Here is a 19,421-nt window from a genome sequence, read left to right as displayed (position 1 = left end):
TCACACGATATTAACAGAACAAATGTGGACCTGGATGTTGTAGCACAATATTAGACAGGCATAACGAAATCTACCACTGAGTAAATAAGTGGCTTAATATGTGCATATACATGTGCACATGTGTATATGTACATATTGTAATATGTAATATGTAGTATGTAGATGGATATATAGATTAGTATAGATAGATAGAGTATTTATATATATAAAAAATATATATACAATGAAAGGATACACACACACACGTGTGTGCGTGTGTGCGTGTGTGCGTGCGTGCGTGTGTGTGTGTGTGTGTGTACATCATTCTCAAGTGATATGTGTCATATTGTTACATCTTGTTACATGCCTGTTAAATTGCCTATGCAAATGAATCTGATGTATGTATCTGTGTGAATGTGTAACTGAAAATCCATCGCTGGATTAGATTTAGATATGTCACAAATCAAAAATTGAATGCTGGTTTTACAAGTTGGTTTACTCAGATATCAAACAATTGCAGTTAAAAGACTTTTTCTTCAGAATAGAATGCCTTGAATAAGCTCATGAAAACGCAATGAACTTGCTTCATAACACACTGACTCTGTTTCTTGAAGCTCTGTGTTTGGACCATATTTAACAAACACTGTCTCTCAGACAACGCAAGTGTCTACCTCTTAGAGACTGGAAATCAGGAAACATTCTGAATATACCCGTACTGTGACAAATTGGGACTTAAGTTACATCTCAAGCTTCAGTCCAAACCCAACAGAACTTTACATGGTCATTATTTAATCTCCCTGCTAGGATGTCTATCTCTACTTCTTTACTGTCACTCGGTATTATTGGAAGAGGAGTGTCGGCCATTACAGGCTTGGCAGCTGCACTGAGCTGCAACACTGATACTTTGTGGGAGTCAGATTCACAGAGACTGATGGCGGCTGCAGGGGACTCAGAGCAGGGTCAGAGGCCAATTGCCTGTCTGGCCGTGACACTACCCAAAGAACTACAGCAATTCTAAAGTGTATTTTAGAAGGATACTAAAAAATTAAAATAATTAAATAAATAAATAAATATTTAAAATAACAGACCTATGAGCTTTATATAGGCCTAATATTCTAAAGGAACATTATATGAATATTATAGTCATATTTTCGGGATGAAAAATACAAGAAAAATAGAGAAAGGTACTATCCACTCACTACTGAATGCCACAGTCAAAAAGAATGTTATAGTGATACCATAAGACATAAAAATACCATAAAGAACAATAATGTCACTATAAAGTCACCAGGGAGTGCCACAGACACACTTTTAATATGGAAGTTATACGTTGGCATGGTGCCATTATTATAGCAGTTCTGTCTTACACAGTAGCTTCAACTTCGTACTGAAGTTCTTTTTTTTTTTTTTTTTAAGCTGCTTCCCACAGGAAGTCGTTATTTTGCTCACAGAAAAGCGTTTCTCTCGTTGTTATGTTCTTTGATCTGAGTAAATAGTCAATTATTATCTTGCAGACTGCAAACACATAACTGATAAATGTATGGTAGACAGACCCACGGCTATTTAAAGTCTTCACTTTAAAATGATTTATTTTAATGGACTGAATGGATTTTTCTAAGGTTCAAGAATAAATCCAAGGTAGGCCATATTGATATAAAATTCGGATTGCGTAGGCTATATATTGAAAAATATCGAAAAAATACCATAATTTCAAATATAAAATTTGGGGGCAGGTGGGACTGTGTCTTTGAACGTGTCTGAAATTGTTGAGTGTTGACAGTGAAGTTACAGGCCTGTGTGATATGAAACTGAATGAAAACCACAAGCCCGTTTTTAGTGTTACTCAGCCAGTGCAAAAATGTTCTGCAGTCATGAGAAAACGAAAATGTAAGCTGTTGAATTAACTGAGACTTAAAAGTAGTTTAGTTGTTTATCCCGACGTTATTATAGCGCCAAAACAGCCATAAGTGACAGTCTCTTTGCGACCATTTGATTATTAACTCTCGTTTAGTTTGTCCGAGCGTTGCGTGAATGCAGTAGCTCAAAATGTCCCATATGCCCTGCTATGGTCGTGAAAGATTTTCAAATTTTGTATAAATTAAATGACTTCGTTTTATTCAAATATTCACAGACTGACAAACGCCAGTGCCGAGTGTAAATTCTGGATATACTAATTACTTTAAAATAAAAAAAAAATCACCTAGTTTATGATGCTATTTTTTAAATAAATATTTTTCTGTACTATAATGACTGAATATAAAGTTGTAGACTCATGGAACAGCGGCAATGGACTGGGTAAAAGAAGCACAGCCTGTGTTTTGTTAATGGGCCAATAGGCGGCACTGCAGACCTGCATTCACACCACGGCTCTCCACAGCAAACAGTCAGCAGCTGCTTTCCTCCTGCCTGTCCTCTTGCACTGAACGCATCATCTACTGCACTTTCATGTTGGAAACTGAATTTTACCTTCAGTTGCTTGGCATTGTAATGTTGCTTGGAAAAAAATTCTAATGATAATAATAATAAAAATTTCATGAGAGAAAAAATCTCCAGATAAGAAAATATTATCACAGTTTGTAAAAGTTCGTTACAATCTGCGCATTTTACGTCACGTCTATGGATTTGGACATTTTTCTAACAAATGTCGCTATCTTTATGTCATTGGCTTAAATATAGTCCATATTTCATTCCAGTTTTTTAATCAAATAAGCTTGTCAGTGTCTGAATTTAAAGTGGAAAATCCGACAGTTAAACATCTTGGTTTAATAACATATGCTAGTCTGCTGAAGTAATGATTTTTGCGTCTTAATTGTGTGCGTAATGTCACTTATCTCTTTATGGGAACCTTTGCTCTGCGGCACAAACAGACGCAGATTTGACTTCTGACTAGAGCTGTCAACGACGACATTAAATTATCTTAGAAATAAACTGTGGCTAGACATAAAATTGGAGCAGTCTAATTAACCTCATAGCTTGTCGCTTCTCATTACAACAAAATCCAAAGGAAAACTGCTGGAGAAAGGATAGAGAGATATAGACTAAAATTATTTCTACTGACTAAGTGAGCTTGAGTTGTTTTTCTCAGTAAGGCTCATCTCAAAATATATATATGTATATATGCTCATTTAGAATAACTGGAAGGCAAATATTTTGATTATTCATCGATTGGATATTATCCAGCTTTTTTAACATATAGCCTATATCTGTTTAAATGTAACGTATTATTGGCTGCAAATAATATAAATAAAAAACCTTGTCGATACAATTACGTTTTTTTTTTGTTTTTTTTTTTTGCATTATGTTTTGATGGTGTTATCATTATTAATAATTCTTAATTGATGAGTTTTTACGTCTATGTTCGGCATCTTTCTCTGTAATGGGGAAATAAAGAGCAGCCCAAGGATCATCTAAAGATTACTACGCCGTTAAGTGTTTACTTTGCATGTATTCACCATGCTGCTGATTTGATTTTTTTTTTTTTTTTTTTTTTTTTTTCTGGCTCAGACCTCAGAATTTTGTTACTCTTACCACAATGAAATAAAACGACTTAATGTGGTGGCTCTTGCATGTGCCCTCCATTTTCGCAAATGGGGTCTATGGTTTCAAAAAAAAAATCTTGTAAGCTACTCAAGTATCCAAAAGCACGTTTTCAAGAGCGTGGAGTGAAAAAAAACGGATCATGGTTTCCTCCTGCGCTTCCAACAATGTCTCCAAGAAAAGGTATAGGCCTGGGCTATATGGTATATGAGAGGTGTCAGAGGCAGGTTGAGCTGAACACGGTTCTCTACTATAGTCTGGAGCCCTAGTTGCTATCCAAACACAAATAAACAGAGGAGGAACATTGGAGTTAATGACAGAGGAGGGGGGAGAAGGCGTGTCGGAGGGCGGGCTAAGCGCTCCAGAGCCCCGGAGCCCTGAAAAGTGAAGGACCGGTGCGCATTACGCACACTTCCAGCTCCAGCTCCGGACGGGACTCCCACGCTGCTGCTGTCTCTCCTTCAAACTTCTTCGTCTCTTTCCACAACTTTTCACAGCTTCTCACATCTCCGCAGAAGTCCGAGTCACCAGAGTTGGTTGCATGGCTACATGAGAGTTTCATGGACTTGGAACTTGGAAAACTTTTAGCGACGCCTTATTGGAGCCCGTCGCCTCTATAGTTACTGTGGATTACTGATACACCGCAGGACCTTTGGCAACTATTTATTGGGGGTAAGATTCTGTTTGGCAGGGGTCAGTCAGTCTTTTGCAGGGAGGAAACAAACCCACTACGGCTCACTTCACACACCTTTTTATTTGGGATATAGAGTTTACTCACCTTTTCCAGGCTAACATAAATCTTTATGGGCTAAATTCATTGTACATAGACTGAAACTGATGCGAGTTACATGAGGATAGAGTCTTTAGGCGAAAGCAATTAACTGAGTTGTTTATTGGTTGCTGTTTGCTACATGATGATCACCAACTGGAGGTCATGGTTCACCCACCTTTTTATTTCCCACTACATCATTGGTCTACTGTCCCCAGCAGATTTCATTGCTGAAAAAGGCAGTGGCCCTCGCATGCGTAAAGACCCGCCACCACTTATAGAAATTGAAAACCCTTTGCCAAAAAAGAAACTGACAAGGATTCGGGGACCATGTCAGGATACTGACAGAGCTGCCCAAAAGTTATTGAAAAGCGGAGCAAATTCTCAAAGTTGCATAGGACAAGTACTGGATGACTTATAGTGCACCTGTGCAGAACTGTGTTAACCCTATCCCGTCAGTAAAAGTCAGAGCACAGAGTAAATCGTCATTGCAAAGGGAGAACATAATTTAACATCTAACCAACCCTCCGACAGCCGTGTAAATAGGACTCTTCAAGCCTGCTCCAAGTGTTAATAATTCCATAATCTCCCGAAAGCTTTGGACTTTGGAGGGCGTTCGCATGCGAAATATAGGCTCAGGTAAAAATCTAAAATAGTCTTATTCATTCAAATAACTTGCAGGCTTAATAATATGATTTCCAAAAGGACAAATGCTTTTGCATTCTCGACAACATCTAAAGGTCATATGAATGTGGATCAGCTCGCTGTTGTAATGCTGGCTTTCTGCCAGTCCTGCTTTCACCAGCCACAAGACTTGAACTCCTACGGCCGACTTTTTTGTGTGGGATAACACAACTTTTCACCTACGGATGTAAACATGGGGCCAGTTCTTCAAATGTCCTGCCTCACAGGTGCCTTGCCATTACAGTGGCAGATTGTTGCGCTTTCTTAAATTTAGACTGACCTATGGGAAAGTAGATTAAAATCTGCAAAAGTTGTTCACACTAAGCCTTACGGCACACCCGCCGTATACACAAAATACGCAGCATGAAATAAATATAGGCCTATAAGCAGGCTGTTATTGTCTATAAAATGAAATAGATTTCTGTATCCATGTCCATAAAAATAAAAACGCATGCACGTGCTACCGGGATACATGCAGCTTTATTCGAACTAATAGTCAGCATTTGTGGTGCGCTTTAATCTGACTCATACACATGGACGTAATAATGTATTTGATCACCCCTGGCAAAATTTCAAATTTTAGGAATCTAGCTTGTATCTCAACATACAGTGCATTTGGTTTACAAAACAAATCACACCGCCAAAAACACCAGTGTCTTTTTTTCTAAATACCTCGCACGGTTTTAGTGGGTTGGTTGACATACTTGTAGAAATTATAATGTGATCAGTGCCTTAGGAGACGTTTTACATCCACTTTGTAATTTAATTAATTTTTTATATGATTGGTTTGCTTTATTAAACGGTCTAAAGCACACCTTCGTTTTCAAAGAACTGCTTTTGCCGCTGACAACAGAAATGAAAATAATTTTCCAAATGCCTGTTTTATTGTTTATTATTTTTATAGTCATTGCCTCTTCAACACACACAAATTTATCGATCACAGTTTCTATCAATATGAGGCAACAGAGCGGTACATTCTGAAATTGGCTGAATTATTGCCTAAACATTGAGTGTGTGTGACTTTTATGCAGCCAAGTCATCCCTTAAAGTTTGTGTGTAGCTGTTGCTTATGTCAGCTTTCATTTGTGCCCTAATCAGGGATGTTTGGAGGATAATCTCACCTCAACACAGACTACCCTCATTTTATTATTAAAGACATTCACCCACCTTTTTGGCTGACATAAATTCGAAGTATACACAAGAAGTGGTATTAAGCTTCTTTGAGTTATATAAAACATACATCATTGTTAATTTCTGAGAGTGTAATTGATTTACTTTGTTTGGCTCGCACACGTATTTTTTCCTGTGATGACGACCGTCTGGAGGGCAAGATTTGGCCACTTTATTTACCACAAAAATAACTGACTGAAATGTGTCATTTTACGCACATGACTCACTGCTTTGTATTTTTGCCTTTTCCCCACCCAAGGTTTTCACCGTGTGTTCTGCAGAGGCCTGAGCCGAGATGGGGAGCAAAGCCCTGCCCGCTCCGATCCCCCTGCACCCGCCCCTCCAGTTCACCAACTACTCGTTCCTGCAGGCCGTCAACACTTTCCCTGCTGCGGTCGATCAGCTGCAGGGACTGTACGGCCTCAGCGCGGTGCAGACCATGCACATGAACCACTGGACACTTGGCTACCCGCACATGCAAGGACTGAGGTCGACGATCACAGAGATGGCAGCCGCCCAGAGCCTGGTAGACCCCAGGTTTCCTTTCCCAGCGTTGCCCTTCGCAGCCGCAGCGCACCTCTTCCATCCAAAACAAGGCACAGTTACGCACGTCGTCCCCTCGCACAAGGACAGGCCGAGGTTTGACTTCGCCAACCTCGCCATCGCTGCCACTCAGGAGGACCCACCGAAAGCTGCGGATCTGGCGAAGTTGGCATCGGGACTAGGGGGCACCATCTCCGAGTTGAGCAAGCTGTCCCCGGACAGAAAACCCACCCGGGGCAGGCTCCCTTCCAAGACCAAAAAGGAATTTATTTGCAAGTTCTGCGGCAGGCATTTCACCAAGTCCTACAACCTCCTCATCCACGAGAGGACCCACACAGACGAGAGGCCGTATACCTGTGATATTTGCCACAAGGCCTTCAGAAGACAAGACCATCTCAGAGACCACAGGTAAGATGATTCTCATTAAGCATGTAAGCAAAACGGGGGGTGGGGTGGTGGGGGTGTCAGTGAAACATCTTGTCAGGGGGGACAGAATTCCCGGTCGCACCCCAGGATGAAAATCACAGTGTGATAAATTATAATAATTTTGCTAAGCAATCATCGTTGTCATTAAAGGAAATTTCCACGCCAAGTATATTTTCCTCCAACTTTTTTTCACAGTACGCAATTACAAGGCCCACATATGAGTTTCCTAAAGCAGGCAGACAGGTCTGTTCCCAGAGTTCTCTCCACGAGGGCGCTAAAGCACTTTAACGCATCACCTTGGATACTCCATAACTTGCACAATAGGGACTTTTTGCCCTACGAACCTGGGGCTTGTAACAGCTGCAAACAACTTCACGAATGAGCAGATTTTTGATCATGTGTTATCCATGTTTTTACAGATACATCCACTCCAAGGAAAAACCATTCAAATGTCAAGAATGTGGGAAAGGATTCTGTCAGTCTCGAACTCTAGCCGTCCATAAAACCTTACATATGCAGGTAAGCTTTCTATTTTATGAAAATAATAACCATGTTCATCATAATTTTAGCCTAAACAAACTATGTGAAGTGTGATAGCTCGTGAAGATCCTAATACATCTATTATACACTGTCTTCTTTATGCAATGGGGACATTGATAAGGCTAAACTCTCACAAACTATTGACTTTGAATAAGATCTGTTTGGCCAATTACGAAAACTGTTTCAAAATGACGTGAAAGATAGGCTATACATAGCACCAAGTGAAATACATTTGTAAATCCCATCAAAGTAACACTAAAGATGAATTATTAAAGTGACTGAAGGATATAGAAAATATAAATACTACACAATTAAAGGGAATAATCCTTTGCTTGCTTTAAATCTAAACAGGAGTCTCCCCACAAATGCCCCACATGCGGAAGAACCTTTAATCAAAGAAGTAACCTGAAAACTCACCTTCTCACCCATACAGACATCAAGCCCTACAGCTGTGGCCGCTGCGGAAAGGTGTTTCGGCGCAACTGTGACTTGCGACGGCACAGTTTGACGCACAGCCCACATCAGGACTACTAGCCTGGACAGCTATACAAACTAACAAAATAACAATGGACAAAACACAGGAAGACAAGTCAGCCACGTGTTTTTTTTCATGCTCAAAGACAATCTCCAAACCTGGACACTTTTACCACAACTCATCTTAGAATGGGATACCGGTTGCGCCTCAGTGGAACAGCAGCGGAGCCATGGCCATGTCCAGCTTTCATATCACCTGTAAATATCAAGACCGTGTAAATAATGTTGTTATTTTTTTATTTTTCTTGACCTTGAAATGAAAACGTTGTCAAAAAGCAGCCATAAGTTTAAAGTATGTTAAATTGTATTTTAGAAATAAAGCAAGTTAAATATTTCCACTGTTAAATTCGCACTTGTTTTGTTTTCATTTTATGTTTTGCCTGCAAAGAAACAGGACAATCAAAGTTACAGCCCAAAATAAATATTTGAAAAAAATTGCCAGTTTACCCCGGACATCGATAGTGCGTGTGCTTAAAGCCACCACGCAGTGACATAGCATATTCCGGCTGCCTTGTTGGCCTTTTTATAGCAGGGTGACATGAGTCGAGGCAAGAAAGTCTTACATGATGTGATGTGGGTATTGAGTAATGATAATTTTTACATGGTAAAGAATTAAATCACTGTAATGATATTAAGGATCCATAATTATTTCTGCAGCCGTGTCTGCAATCCACACGTTGATTTACCTGCCTATACATCAAACGTTTTTTTTTTTATGTAGGCCTATGTTTTTCTTTAATGCGCCAGTATGAGCTATCCACAATAGGATACGCAGCACCTGCAGACGCTGATTAGTAGCCTATTATTTCAGCAGCATTAGCAGTTGATATATCAGATGTCGTTATCTACATCAGCTCTGTTATCACAGCGGACCTGCAAAGTGGCGGAAGGTGTTAGTTAAAAACAGGAGTCACCGAAGGGCTACTGAAGACATGAAGCCTAGGCTAGAGCAGTGACACAGAGACAGAACCCATAGGCTCTACACAGCAGAGTGATGGTGGAAAATTACAAGGGCAAGTCATGACCACTCAGTAATTATTACAGGGGGAAAACAGATTTTTTTAAAGCCTTTTGAGACAAATCATTATTGTAAATAGGCTATTGATTTGGATGACGATTTATGTCCGCCAAATCACTTTAAAACTTCCGCGACTAAAAAGGTGGGCCAGCTTGAGGCGAGGTGGGTTTACACTCCACTACATCCGTAACTAATTATGATAGAGCACTGCTACTGCTGTGCTTGCTGTTTTAATAATTGCCGTTAGGCCTATTATCATTATTTACACTCAGTATCACAACCGCCATCATCATCTGTAGTATTATTTGGAGCAGAGCTACTGAGAAAATGCAGCCTTTTGTGTCGAAGTTATGTTTTGGTTAAGCTATATCTCTTGTCTTATACTATAATATATTTCACAATTATAAATTATCGGAGTTGGATTTCGGCCAAACCTGAATAGGATCATTGATCCTCAACAAATCTGATCAAAGTGTATTTGGATGTTAAAAACAATGAGAATTCCAATCAGAAATAAGCCAGGTGTGTGGTACAGTGATATGCATATTGATATTGTTATTAGATGCAGACAAAGTAAGACTGCCTCTTTTCTTTCTCTCCCTGTTCATTTCTCTTTTTGTCTTTCCGTCTCTCGGCCTCTTTCTCCGCTGGCCTACATTTGAGGCCTGTTATGTCACTGGCTGTTGCATCTGCCAGGCATTATTTACTGAACTTCTTACATTTTAAAAAAAAATCTGAATTTCACCTGACATTGTGATTCATTGCCTGAGGAATATAGTTTTTATGAGGTAGAAAATATCTTGAGCAACTGGTTACAATAACACACATAATTGCGCACACATAATTGCTGAAAGGCCGTCAGCTAAGGCCTAGTTTATTTCACATTGTAAAAGTTCCCCAAGTAAATCCTAAATGGAAAGTTTTTTCTTTCTTTTTTCTTTTTTCTTTCAGCGATGCGAAAGGTCTTGTTCAAGAACATGTTCAAGCAAAGACATTTTCAGAATAGAAGAATGATACTGAACCAAAGCTTTTGCAGGTTGAGACAATGCAAAAGCCCAGAACTCCTGCGGTAAGTAATAATAATAATAATAATAATAATAATAATAATACCCTGGTGATACATGACAATTATCGGATAAAATTACTCTCAGAAAAATGTTATAGTAATAGGTCTATTCTCATAAAACTGACTGTTGTTGAAACAATTCCATTACTTTAACAACAAAAATTAAGGGAAACATTACTGTAGAGTAAATACGAGTTTTTGCTTTAGGGTCAGGCCATGAGGAAGACAATAAAATGTGCAACCAATTTATGTTTATTCATCCATGCAGAAGTCCGTCACACAGCTTATACAGAATCAAGGCTTTCACTTGGAGTGATATTAAAAGGGATTAAACCTGCACTGCACCAAAGCAACTGCAAATCTAAAGTATTTTTTCAGCTTTTATTTTATATGGTGGGACTTTGTTCAATGGAAAAAAGACGATGTATACAGTATTTCTCACGTGAAATGCAATATGTCGCCTCGAAGCATTGATAGTCCTTGCACGGGAAGACAATTTAAAGAAGACTTAATTTTGTATACAAAGGTTCCTAAAAGTAAAAAATAATCCTCGTTCATTTCTTCCACATTGGCTGCTGTTGAATTTTTTGAAAAGGGAAATAGATGAGCATTTTTAGACAGACGAACTTAAAAAGAAGCAGACTCGTTTTTCGACAAATAGCTGAATGAAAGAATCTTCAGGGAAAAAAGTTTGAAAAAGTTTAATATTATTAGCCTAGAAGACATCAAAGGAGCTGCACTGGTTATGGAGCAGATCTCTGAAATTAATTCAGTGCAATGAGTGTGACACAGACAGAAAACGAGAGGGGAGGAAGAAATGATTTAATGATTTCCTACAGGAACATGCTGATTACAGTGTGTCTTCTCAATTAAGATCTATTGCGAAGTTTTCCTTACTTAACACACACACACACACACACACACACACACACACACACACACACACACACACACACACACACACACACACTCAGAGTGCACACGGCTGGCAAGGAATGAGCAGTCACATGGTGAACTTCACCAGTGACCAGCTTGGACCAGCCCGAGTGTGGACTGTGTCCTCACAGCCTTTATCTACCAGCAGTGATTGTTGGCCACTATACAAGCCGCTCTGACTTCATATTATCTCCATATGACCCTCCACGGCCTGTGACAAACTTCTACTTTATTATTTAAATCAGTGACACCCTGTCCTTATTGCAGTAGCCTACTATAAAAAAATGCATGCCTGGAAAGCAACCCTCCGATAAAACCCCGACTTCATATGACAAAAAGTAAACGCACAAAATAGGCTACATAGGGACACCTTCCTATTTATTTTATTTTATTTTATTTATTCTAAACTTTTGCCAAGAAAAAAAAACACTTCCAAAAGAGTGAGGAATATTTGCAGGTTATGTAGTAATTGCCTGCTCTAATTCGGAATTTAAAAAAAAAATCTGCTTATTAAAACACGACTCAACGGCCAAGCTTATTATCAGCAATATGACAACAACCCAGATGGAGAGATATCAAAGGAGACCGAGAGAATATGCCCATTGTTGTCTCGGCTACATAAAAGAAGTTCCAGGTTACAGAAATTAATGTGTTAAACCTGATAATGTATGAAGATATATTTGTTGGTAATTGTGTGTTTGATGAATTCTGACGTTAAGTTACAGGAAAAAAGAGACTTCAGAAAGCACCAGAGGAAGGCATGGGCCTAATTCTTAGATGATTATATCCTGCAATCTGATGAAGGATAACTAGTCTAATAGGTTTCATTTGAGTTTTTATTCGAATTTTCATTAGGCTATTTTTTTATTGTCCGTTGCCACTGACTTTAGATAATACAGTTGTTATGTGAGCATTAATGAAGTGGCGAATGGCACAGTTCCTCATCACAGTGACAGCTGTCTTATATCTGATCAGGCCTTTGTTTTACAGGCCCCCATCGAGCTGCTTTAGATCAGACCTCAACCTCGTGGGACCGAGAGGCAAATGTTTTCTCATTGTAGATTATTCAATTTTAATTTTGGCCTTTTACAATAGGTTATTATGACGTAGAATTAGCCAATTGGCTCAGAGTTTGGTGGGAATCTTTCTCCTTGAAATGAGACCAAATTTGCCATGACAATGAAAGCTATTGTTGACTTAATATTTCTCTATTCTTCCAATAGTTTTCCAAAGGAGACAGTGCCAATGATGTTTAGAAAATGATAACCGTGAATTTCATTCTGTACTGCTGAGGGAGGCTCCACGGCCGTATTAGGATCGGAGGTGTGGCCGAGAGGCATGAGCAGGAAATGACGACTGAGACGTAATGCTGCCTTCAAGTACTTCTCGTTGCTTATACTTTCTGAGAGCGTGTGAATACAATGTGTCGTGGGATCAAGCGCGTGTTTACGGTGTTAATGATAAACCATCCATGCAACAAAAAATAGTGTTTATGTTCTTTTTTTTATTTTAGAAATCCACTGGTGGAGAACCACGCTGTGCTGCAGCAGAATGCAGCAGTGGAACACACACAAGGCGCGGAGTTGATAATTCATTTGCTGCGGCGCTTTCATGAGCTTTGTTCTTTAAACGCCAAATATAGTCTGGACAGGTCTCGCAGCAAACTCACCTTCTCAGTTGCATTCACTACTATGTTGGGTCGTTCATGCACTTTCTACTCCTATTGACAAACGTCCGACAAGATTTGAACTCAGCACCAGACACACGGAAGTTGTGTTAATGTTTACTGATGACGTTTGCCTGAAACCATTGGAAGATGTGGCTAACTTCAGCAAACGGGATGAATTTGTTAATATAAACTTGGAATTCAAGAAATAGCTGCAGGGAATACGCGGTAATTAAGTAAGGACAGTTTTATATTAGTTGTGTGTGTAGCCTTTGCGGCAACACGGTCTGCTTAGCTGAAACGAACTGAGGACGAGAGCAGTTAGCTTAGCTTCTCTGCTCTGCTGCTGTGGTGTGTTTAGAATGACAGGACAGCGAAGCTAGCCACAGAGGCTAGCTAGTTGATAATAGCTTAGCCACATTTGTCTGATAGTACATCACTTTGAACGCTATATAACATGTAGTCGCATTAAGAATTTAAGTAACACACGTCGGCTGTTTGCAGGCATATGTGTGCACGTCATGTGAATTGACTTTGACTATCTAAGTTAGCTAGTTAGCTCACCCTCACGTTAATGTCAAGTTAAGGTGTTAACTTTAAAGTGAAAACACTGACATTCCCAAAAGGCAGTTACAAGCTTGCAAGCTGTGCAGGGGGCATAGCAGTTGTACATTCATGCAGTGCTCCGACCTGTAAGGAAAGGCGTATGCTCACCTTCAAGCTGACCTGACAAACTTCGGGAGTTGGTCAGTTGGTGTTAGCTCATTCAAATTTAACGGCTGTAACGGCCCCTTTATGACAGGACACAGACGGGAGGTTTAGACTGTAGGTCAGAGACATCTCAAACTCGTCTCTTCTTGAAAGCGTCCAATGTAAATAATGCAGTGATATGACATGTCTAACTATTGAGTTTACAGAGTATACTGTTCCTTTTTTTCTGTGCAGCAGTGCAGGTAGATATGGGCTAGTCAGTCTTGTATGCCCACTTAATCTGACCCCGTTTGACCTCTCAACGCTGAGGGCCCGTCTGAGATCATTTTTGTGTTTTGGTATGGCTTGGTGAGCTGTAGAAACTCGTGTACATTGCTCAGTTACATAACTAACTAACCATAGAGATTTTGTGTTTACATTTTGGGTGCCACATCTGCTTCTGCTTGGCCACCGCATAATAGCATTTTTTTTAATAAGTAACTTGGTCATCATGATAAGACACGCACTTGTTGTGTGACTATTTTAATTCACAGATACACCTGCTACTGAAAGATGTAAATATGAATAATATATATCAGTCATAAGTTGTTTGTAGGATTGTAGTCGTTCATCTTTGTCACAGTTCCGTTTTTACCATCCAGTTTGGTTTGTGTCACGGTCTGGCTTGAAAAAACCGAATAGACTCTGACTTAAACTTTTCATATATTATATTATATAACATATAACAGCGATTCAACACAAAAGTTAAATGGGGCTTTTGCCAGTGTTCTGCATGGCAAAGCAGTTCAGGAGGCTCGGTGTTATGGCTGTAGTAACTGTATTTCACATCATGCTTAAGAAATTTTTACATGTAAGAGCTGTGGTGAGGGAGAAACAAAGACACGATTCACCACACATGTACAGTTCAGTGAACTGAGGACTGTGCAAGCATGTTTATTGGCTTTGGTACTAAATCGCTGTACCCTTGATGGTTTGATATGTGTCACTTATGTGTGTGTATGTTCAGGATAGGGACAAGATGTTGGAATCCTACGTCACACCGCTCTTGATGAGCTATGTGAACAAATATATCAAGAATTTGAAGCCGTCTGACCTGCAGCTGTCTCTCTGGGGAGGAGATGTGGTACTCAGCAAGCTGGATCTGAAACTAGATGTCCTGGAACAGGTACTGTATGTTAAATGTTACCCTCTGCACCCATGTCTTTCACTTTTTTTCACACAGTCAAGTGAGTGGGTGGTCTATGTGGGCAAGAATAGTAAGGCACAGATCCTATTTTCACATTCAGTAACTAATAATAGGCAATGTTATTACCTTGTTTGCAAGAGTACATTCCAGGTCTGATTGATGCAGGATATTTTCTGTTGGTATGGGAAGAAGTTGATTCTACAAAGAAAAGTTGTAAGCCATACTGACTTAGGACTTTTTTTTTGTTTGTTTTGTTTTTGTTTGTTTTTTTTTTTTGCTTGAGCCTGTTAACTGGTTGTCATATTGCTAGTGGTCCCTCTATGTCAATGTTAAGTAATGTCAGCAATGATTGGAACCCTTTGGGACTTGCTATCAAATATTTCTGTTCCGCTCACCTTGTGAAAAACTGAGCAAATAAATGTCTTTTTTATGTACTTATTTTTTCATTAACTTTGTCTTATTAGAGATGATGCTAAAGGTTTCAGTGCAAAACTGTAATGTTGTATTTAACATGTACCTCCTGAAATCTTTGTTGCAGTTTGATGTAGTTCTGTTTATTGCTATTGTGCATAGATACACATCCACCAACAAGTGGCATTTCTACATGTCTGTTAGAATTGTAAAATTAGTAAATCTATTTTCTAGTCTGTCAACAGAAGAAACAGGCAATGATGTAAACACTGTCATTGCTAACACCACAGTGGGTTTACAGAAGTACAAATTAAATGTTAAGATTTGGTTCACTTATGTCCTAAAAATATATGGTTTGCATACAAATCTGTGAGTGGGGGATGAGTGTATGAGCCCCATCAGCAATGAGCCCCATCAGCATATTTTTTTTTCATTCTGCCCTAACTCACTGTGTGTAGTGAAGATGTATTGCCTCGACCAGAATCAGAAAAGAACCACAGCAATGCTGTTCAGCCAGGCACGCACACATTATCTTTACTGTCAAGTCATTTTGGAAGAAGTTTGATAGATTTACTTGGATATTTTGCTCTGCAGTGTTATTTTGACACAGTGTACTTTTTTACACTTGTAATGTCTGGATTGGATCAATCTGCCATAAGTTGAAAGAAGTTTCTCTCCTCTTGACTGCTTTCTGACTGCTTCTGAAGAGCAGACCAAAACACTACCTAACTCAGCAGAGATTGTGATGAAAGTTCTTATTGGAAGCAGCTTGAAGCCAACCGGCAGTGGGAATTCTGTTAGGATTTTGATGTGTAACGCTGTGTCAAAATCTTGGCAGTTTTCCTCCCTTTTGCAGTTTGCTTTATTGTATTGAATTTGGACAATATCTCATATGCAGAGAGGTAATTAGAAGTCATCCTCTTAGGAAGAGGTAAGGTTTAAGTGAAACAGTGTGGAGGTTATCAAGCAGACATACTGTAAATTCATGACAGCTTTTCCTCAGAAATATGTTTGATTTTTAGTTTTTGGCTGAGAGTTGTGGAGGAGGCATGTGAAGCCTGTGTGTAGGCAGTCTGGTTTCATGGGACTCATTCTCACACAGAGTAGTTCAAGATGCAGAGCAATGATTCCTCAGCCTTCGACTAAATCTGACTGATTTTGTTAAGGCGTGACAAATATGTAATCTGTAGCCATTGTTTTTAATTCCCTCTCATCTTTAAATTTTATTTTTCAAAGTCAAGTCCTGAATGTTCTTGAAACTGGCATATCACCATATGCCTTCACAACAGTGTCTGCATCGCAGATGTAACGGCCTAGCAGAGACAGTTCTAACGATGTAGTTTTATAGCTATCTGTTGTTCACATCCTCAGATGTCTTTGCATATTTACAGGAGTTGAAGCTGCCCTTCACTTTCATGAGTGGTCACATACATGAGCTGCGTATCCATGTACCCTGGACCAAACTGGGCTCGGAGCCTGTTGTCATCACCATCAACACCATGGAGTGCATCCTCAAGCTGCGGGATGGAGCCCAGGTTTGTTCTTTATTGGTCTGAGAAACACATTATCTTTGGTTCCACCACAGGGCCAAAACAGGGCTAGCCAATCCCTCCTTTTATTTATGTGAAATGATCCCCTCCCCAAAGTTAAGCTCTCTTGTTCTTTTTTCTTTGTGTTCCCAAGAAGATTTGTCACGGTCTTTGTTTCAAATAAACAAATGCTGATTATTATTATTTTTTTGTTCTAAACATATTGATCTTGTTGATCCTGGCAAGCCTGGTCCTGTAGAGAGGTTGCTGTGGAAAAGGCACACAATCATCTTGGCATGGTGTTAACCAAAATTCATCACATAAGGAGAGATGGCAGCCTAGCATTTCGTTTTACAGCTCTGTTTTTTGCCTTTTGTGCTTGATATTTTAAAGACAGTGATTATCAGTAACTTTTTTTTTGCTGCTAAACATGAAAATTATTGAATTCCAACTGATGCGCTGCAAGAAGCACTGTACCTCTCATCGGTAAAATCCAGCTGCTCTCTCAAGTCCTCTGCCTCAAACCCTCTGCCCTTTCAGAGGTTTTACATCGCATGGCTCGTGCCACTACTTTTCTTCAAGTTGACTTCGGCGCTCAGGCATGGGTGCACTCATTTGGATTAATATGACACGTCGTTTCTGGCCTGGCTGCTCTGATTCAAAGGTTTGCGTCTCTAATGAGCTGGCATAAGTAGAGCTTATTAACCCCTCTCCCCCCTCCATACAACCACTAAAGTCTGAAAAGCATAGTCTCTTACTGAGGAGAGTAGGTGATAGAGTGCGGATTGGGCTGCATATTTTTGTCCGAACCTGACCCGGGCAGTGAGCATAGTAACCGAGCCTGACCTGAAACCGACAGGCATTCTTCTTTTGTGTCCGAACTCGACCTGAGTACGAGATTTTGCTTGTCCTCCATTGCTAGGTTACATTTACCGCCTGAAATAGCCTACTTGTTGCCTTCAGCATTGTCACGTAAACTCCAGCACTATACAGGACGTTGCCCAGAACAGACAGTAGGTCCATCATTTTTCACTAAAATAATGCTGACGTGACTGAACCTGAACATCCTGATGGGTCCTGACGGGCCTAGGTTGGTTATCCATACTCGAGTGGGTGAAGGACTGTTTTACTGCAGCCAAACTTGTTAAGGTCTGAGCACAACCGTATTATCACCATTTTGTTATGCTGTGGTAAGACCCTTCTCAGACAGGGCTTGCGACTTGTTAATTTGACACAGCTAAGTAGCAGTTTCTTTTGTCTACTTGATCCATGCTTAATTACTCTTGATGAGTTGGGTCTGATGAGGAATGCCCAGAAAAAAAAATAGGAAAACAAAACAAAGAAACCAAAAGCAAATAAATCATTGCCTTGTTGAGGCACAAGGATGAAGTCATCCCTCTTAAACAGGGATTTGTATTTTGATCTACATTTTCAAAAGCTTCTGGGAGGAAAAAAGAGACTGGATTGGCAAGTGCTGTAAAGACAGTCTCCAATGAGGAGCACATTTGAGAGTTTTGGGATGAAAGTGTGTCGTCATTCATACTACCAGAATTAACCATTTGCAAATGCTCTTTCAATTTATCAAGAGATGCATCTGCCTTTATTGTTGAACCAGATGCATTCCAGCATAGAGCAGATATTAGTAATTGTTTTTCCCATCTTTTTGTGATTCAGAAATTGTTGGTTGTATTTTGTTACTAACTTTTCTACCACAAAAAATACAGAACTTTCACTTAGTCCATTTTTCCTCAGAAGAAGGACAGCTTCATTGAGCACTGACCAAAAATATTCACGGAACTCAAAACTTAGAGGTTACTTTAACTGATGATTTGACCACTGCTATTTACTACTCAGCCTACCACGTCTTTCCAATGTCAGTGGTCTCTCTGTTCACAGTTGGTCATCAGTCAGTGAACAGAGCCTCTTATGAGCAAGACTTCTAATTACATTCATAAACAAGTCAACATTTTTTACATCTTTGTCAAGTTTGGCTGCTCATGCAATAAGAGTATGATTTTTGTCCTTGTGATTTATCAGTGAATAAGCTACTTTGAGCCCTACCGTGTACTAGCAGGGACATAAATCTGAAAACAATTATCCCAAGAAAAATATTTATATTATTGTGTTTAGGTTTGGTTATAAATATTTTCATTTTTTGAAGTGTTGCGTATGAAAGACATTTTTGTCAGGTTTATTTTTGCAGAAGAGCCTGGTTCTACCTTTGCCACCCATGCAGTTTATCAAATAGAAAGTGGAGTTCAGTGCTGGCCTGTATGGGAAGGTGGAATTTTCAAGGCCAGATGTCCCAGAAGAAACACATTTCAAGGGAAGTCAATTACAGCTAATTATATAGACTGCGGCAAAAAGATTTGTAACACATGAGCTTGAGCTGCCCAAAACTAATGGTAAATATCATACTTTGCAGGTGGCTACTGCTCAAGTGATCAGGTTTCTAGTTTGATGGAAATTTTAACTTGTTTTTATGCTTCATACACAGCTTAAGGTCATGAAGTAACAGTGTTATGGATGTACACTCAAAACAAGTATTTGTTACAGATGTTTTCTAAAAGTCTCCCAGTCAAGAAAAGATTTTTGGAAAATTGCAAATGACGTTTAGACAAATTATTCAATGGTATGCACACCCGTGAGACACAATTTGGAGCACAGCCAGACTTACAGCAGAAGTCCTCCTAGCAGGAGGAATTTAAATGAGCAG

At 39.5% G+C, this 19,421-nt stretch overlaps 2 protein-coding genes and 1 long non-coding RNA gene across 6 annotated transcripts in view; 2 read left to right on the top strand and 1 right to left on the bottom strand.

The window, feature by feature from the left end:
* LOC115373300 (uncharacterized) overlaps positions 1–13,619 on the bottom strand; it is a 38,963-nt gene extending 25,344 nt beyond the window's left edge. The window contains exons 1-3 of the long non-coding RNA XR_003929522.1: positions 13,583–13,619; positions 8,321–8,378; positions 8,066–8,200 (exon numbers count right to left, since the gene is read on the bottom strand). This is a non-coding gene — a long non-coding RNA (uncharacterized LOC115373300). The remainder of the gene's footprint in view (positions 1–8,065; positions 8,201–8,320; positions 8,379–13,582) is intronic.
* osr2 (odd-skipped related transciption factor 2) lies at positions 3,964–8,455 on the top strand. 2 transcript variants are annotated; one of them, XM_030071616.1, is made up of 4 exons: positions 3,964–4,188; positions 6,399–7,090; positions 7,528–7,627; positions 8,000–8,455. In XM_030071616.1, the coding sequence occupies exons 2-4, from the start codon at positions 6,435–6,437 to the stop codon at positions 8,180–8,182; spliced, it is 939 nt and encodes a 312-aa protein (XP_029927476.1). In that variant the 5' UTR covers positions 3,964–4,188; positions 6,399–6,434; the 3' UTR covers positions 8,183–8,455. The 2 variants fall into 2 exon arrangements, with proteins under 2 accessions (XP_029927476.1, XP_029927477.1); XM_030071617.1 differs by having other exon boundaries at positions 8,082–8,216.
* The window catches only part of vps13b (vacuolar protein sorting 13 homolog B), a 379,425-nt gene continuing 372,993 nt past the window's right edge, over positions 12,990–19,421 (top strand). For all 3 annotated transcript variants that reach the window (XM_030071613.1, XM_030071615.1, XM_030071614.1), the window contains exons 1-3: positions 12,990–13,104; positions 14,586–14,744; positions 16,568–16,711. In XM_030071613.1, coding sequence (XP_029927473.1) covers positions 14,598–14,744; positions 16,568–16,711 — 291 coding nt within the window. In that variant the 5' untranslated portion in view covers positions 12,990–13,104; positions 14,586–14,597. The remainder of the gene's footprint in view (positions 13,105–14,585; positions 14,745–16,567; positions 16,712–19,421) is intronic.

This window comes from Myripristis murdjan, chromosome 16, assembly GCF_902150065.1.
Source record: "Myripristis murdjan chromosome 16, fMyrMur1.1, whole genome shotgun sequence".
Classification (NCBI taxonomy): Eukaryota; Metazoa; Chordata; class Actinopteri; order Holocentriformes; family Holocentridae; genus Myripristis; species Myripristis murdjan.
The sequence above is the reverse complement of the archived record's forward strand: the minus strand, read 5'-3'. Positions and strand labels throughout refer to the sequence as shown.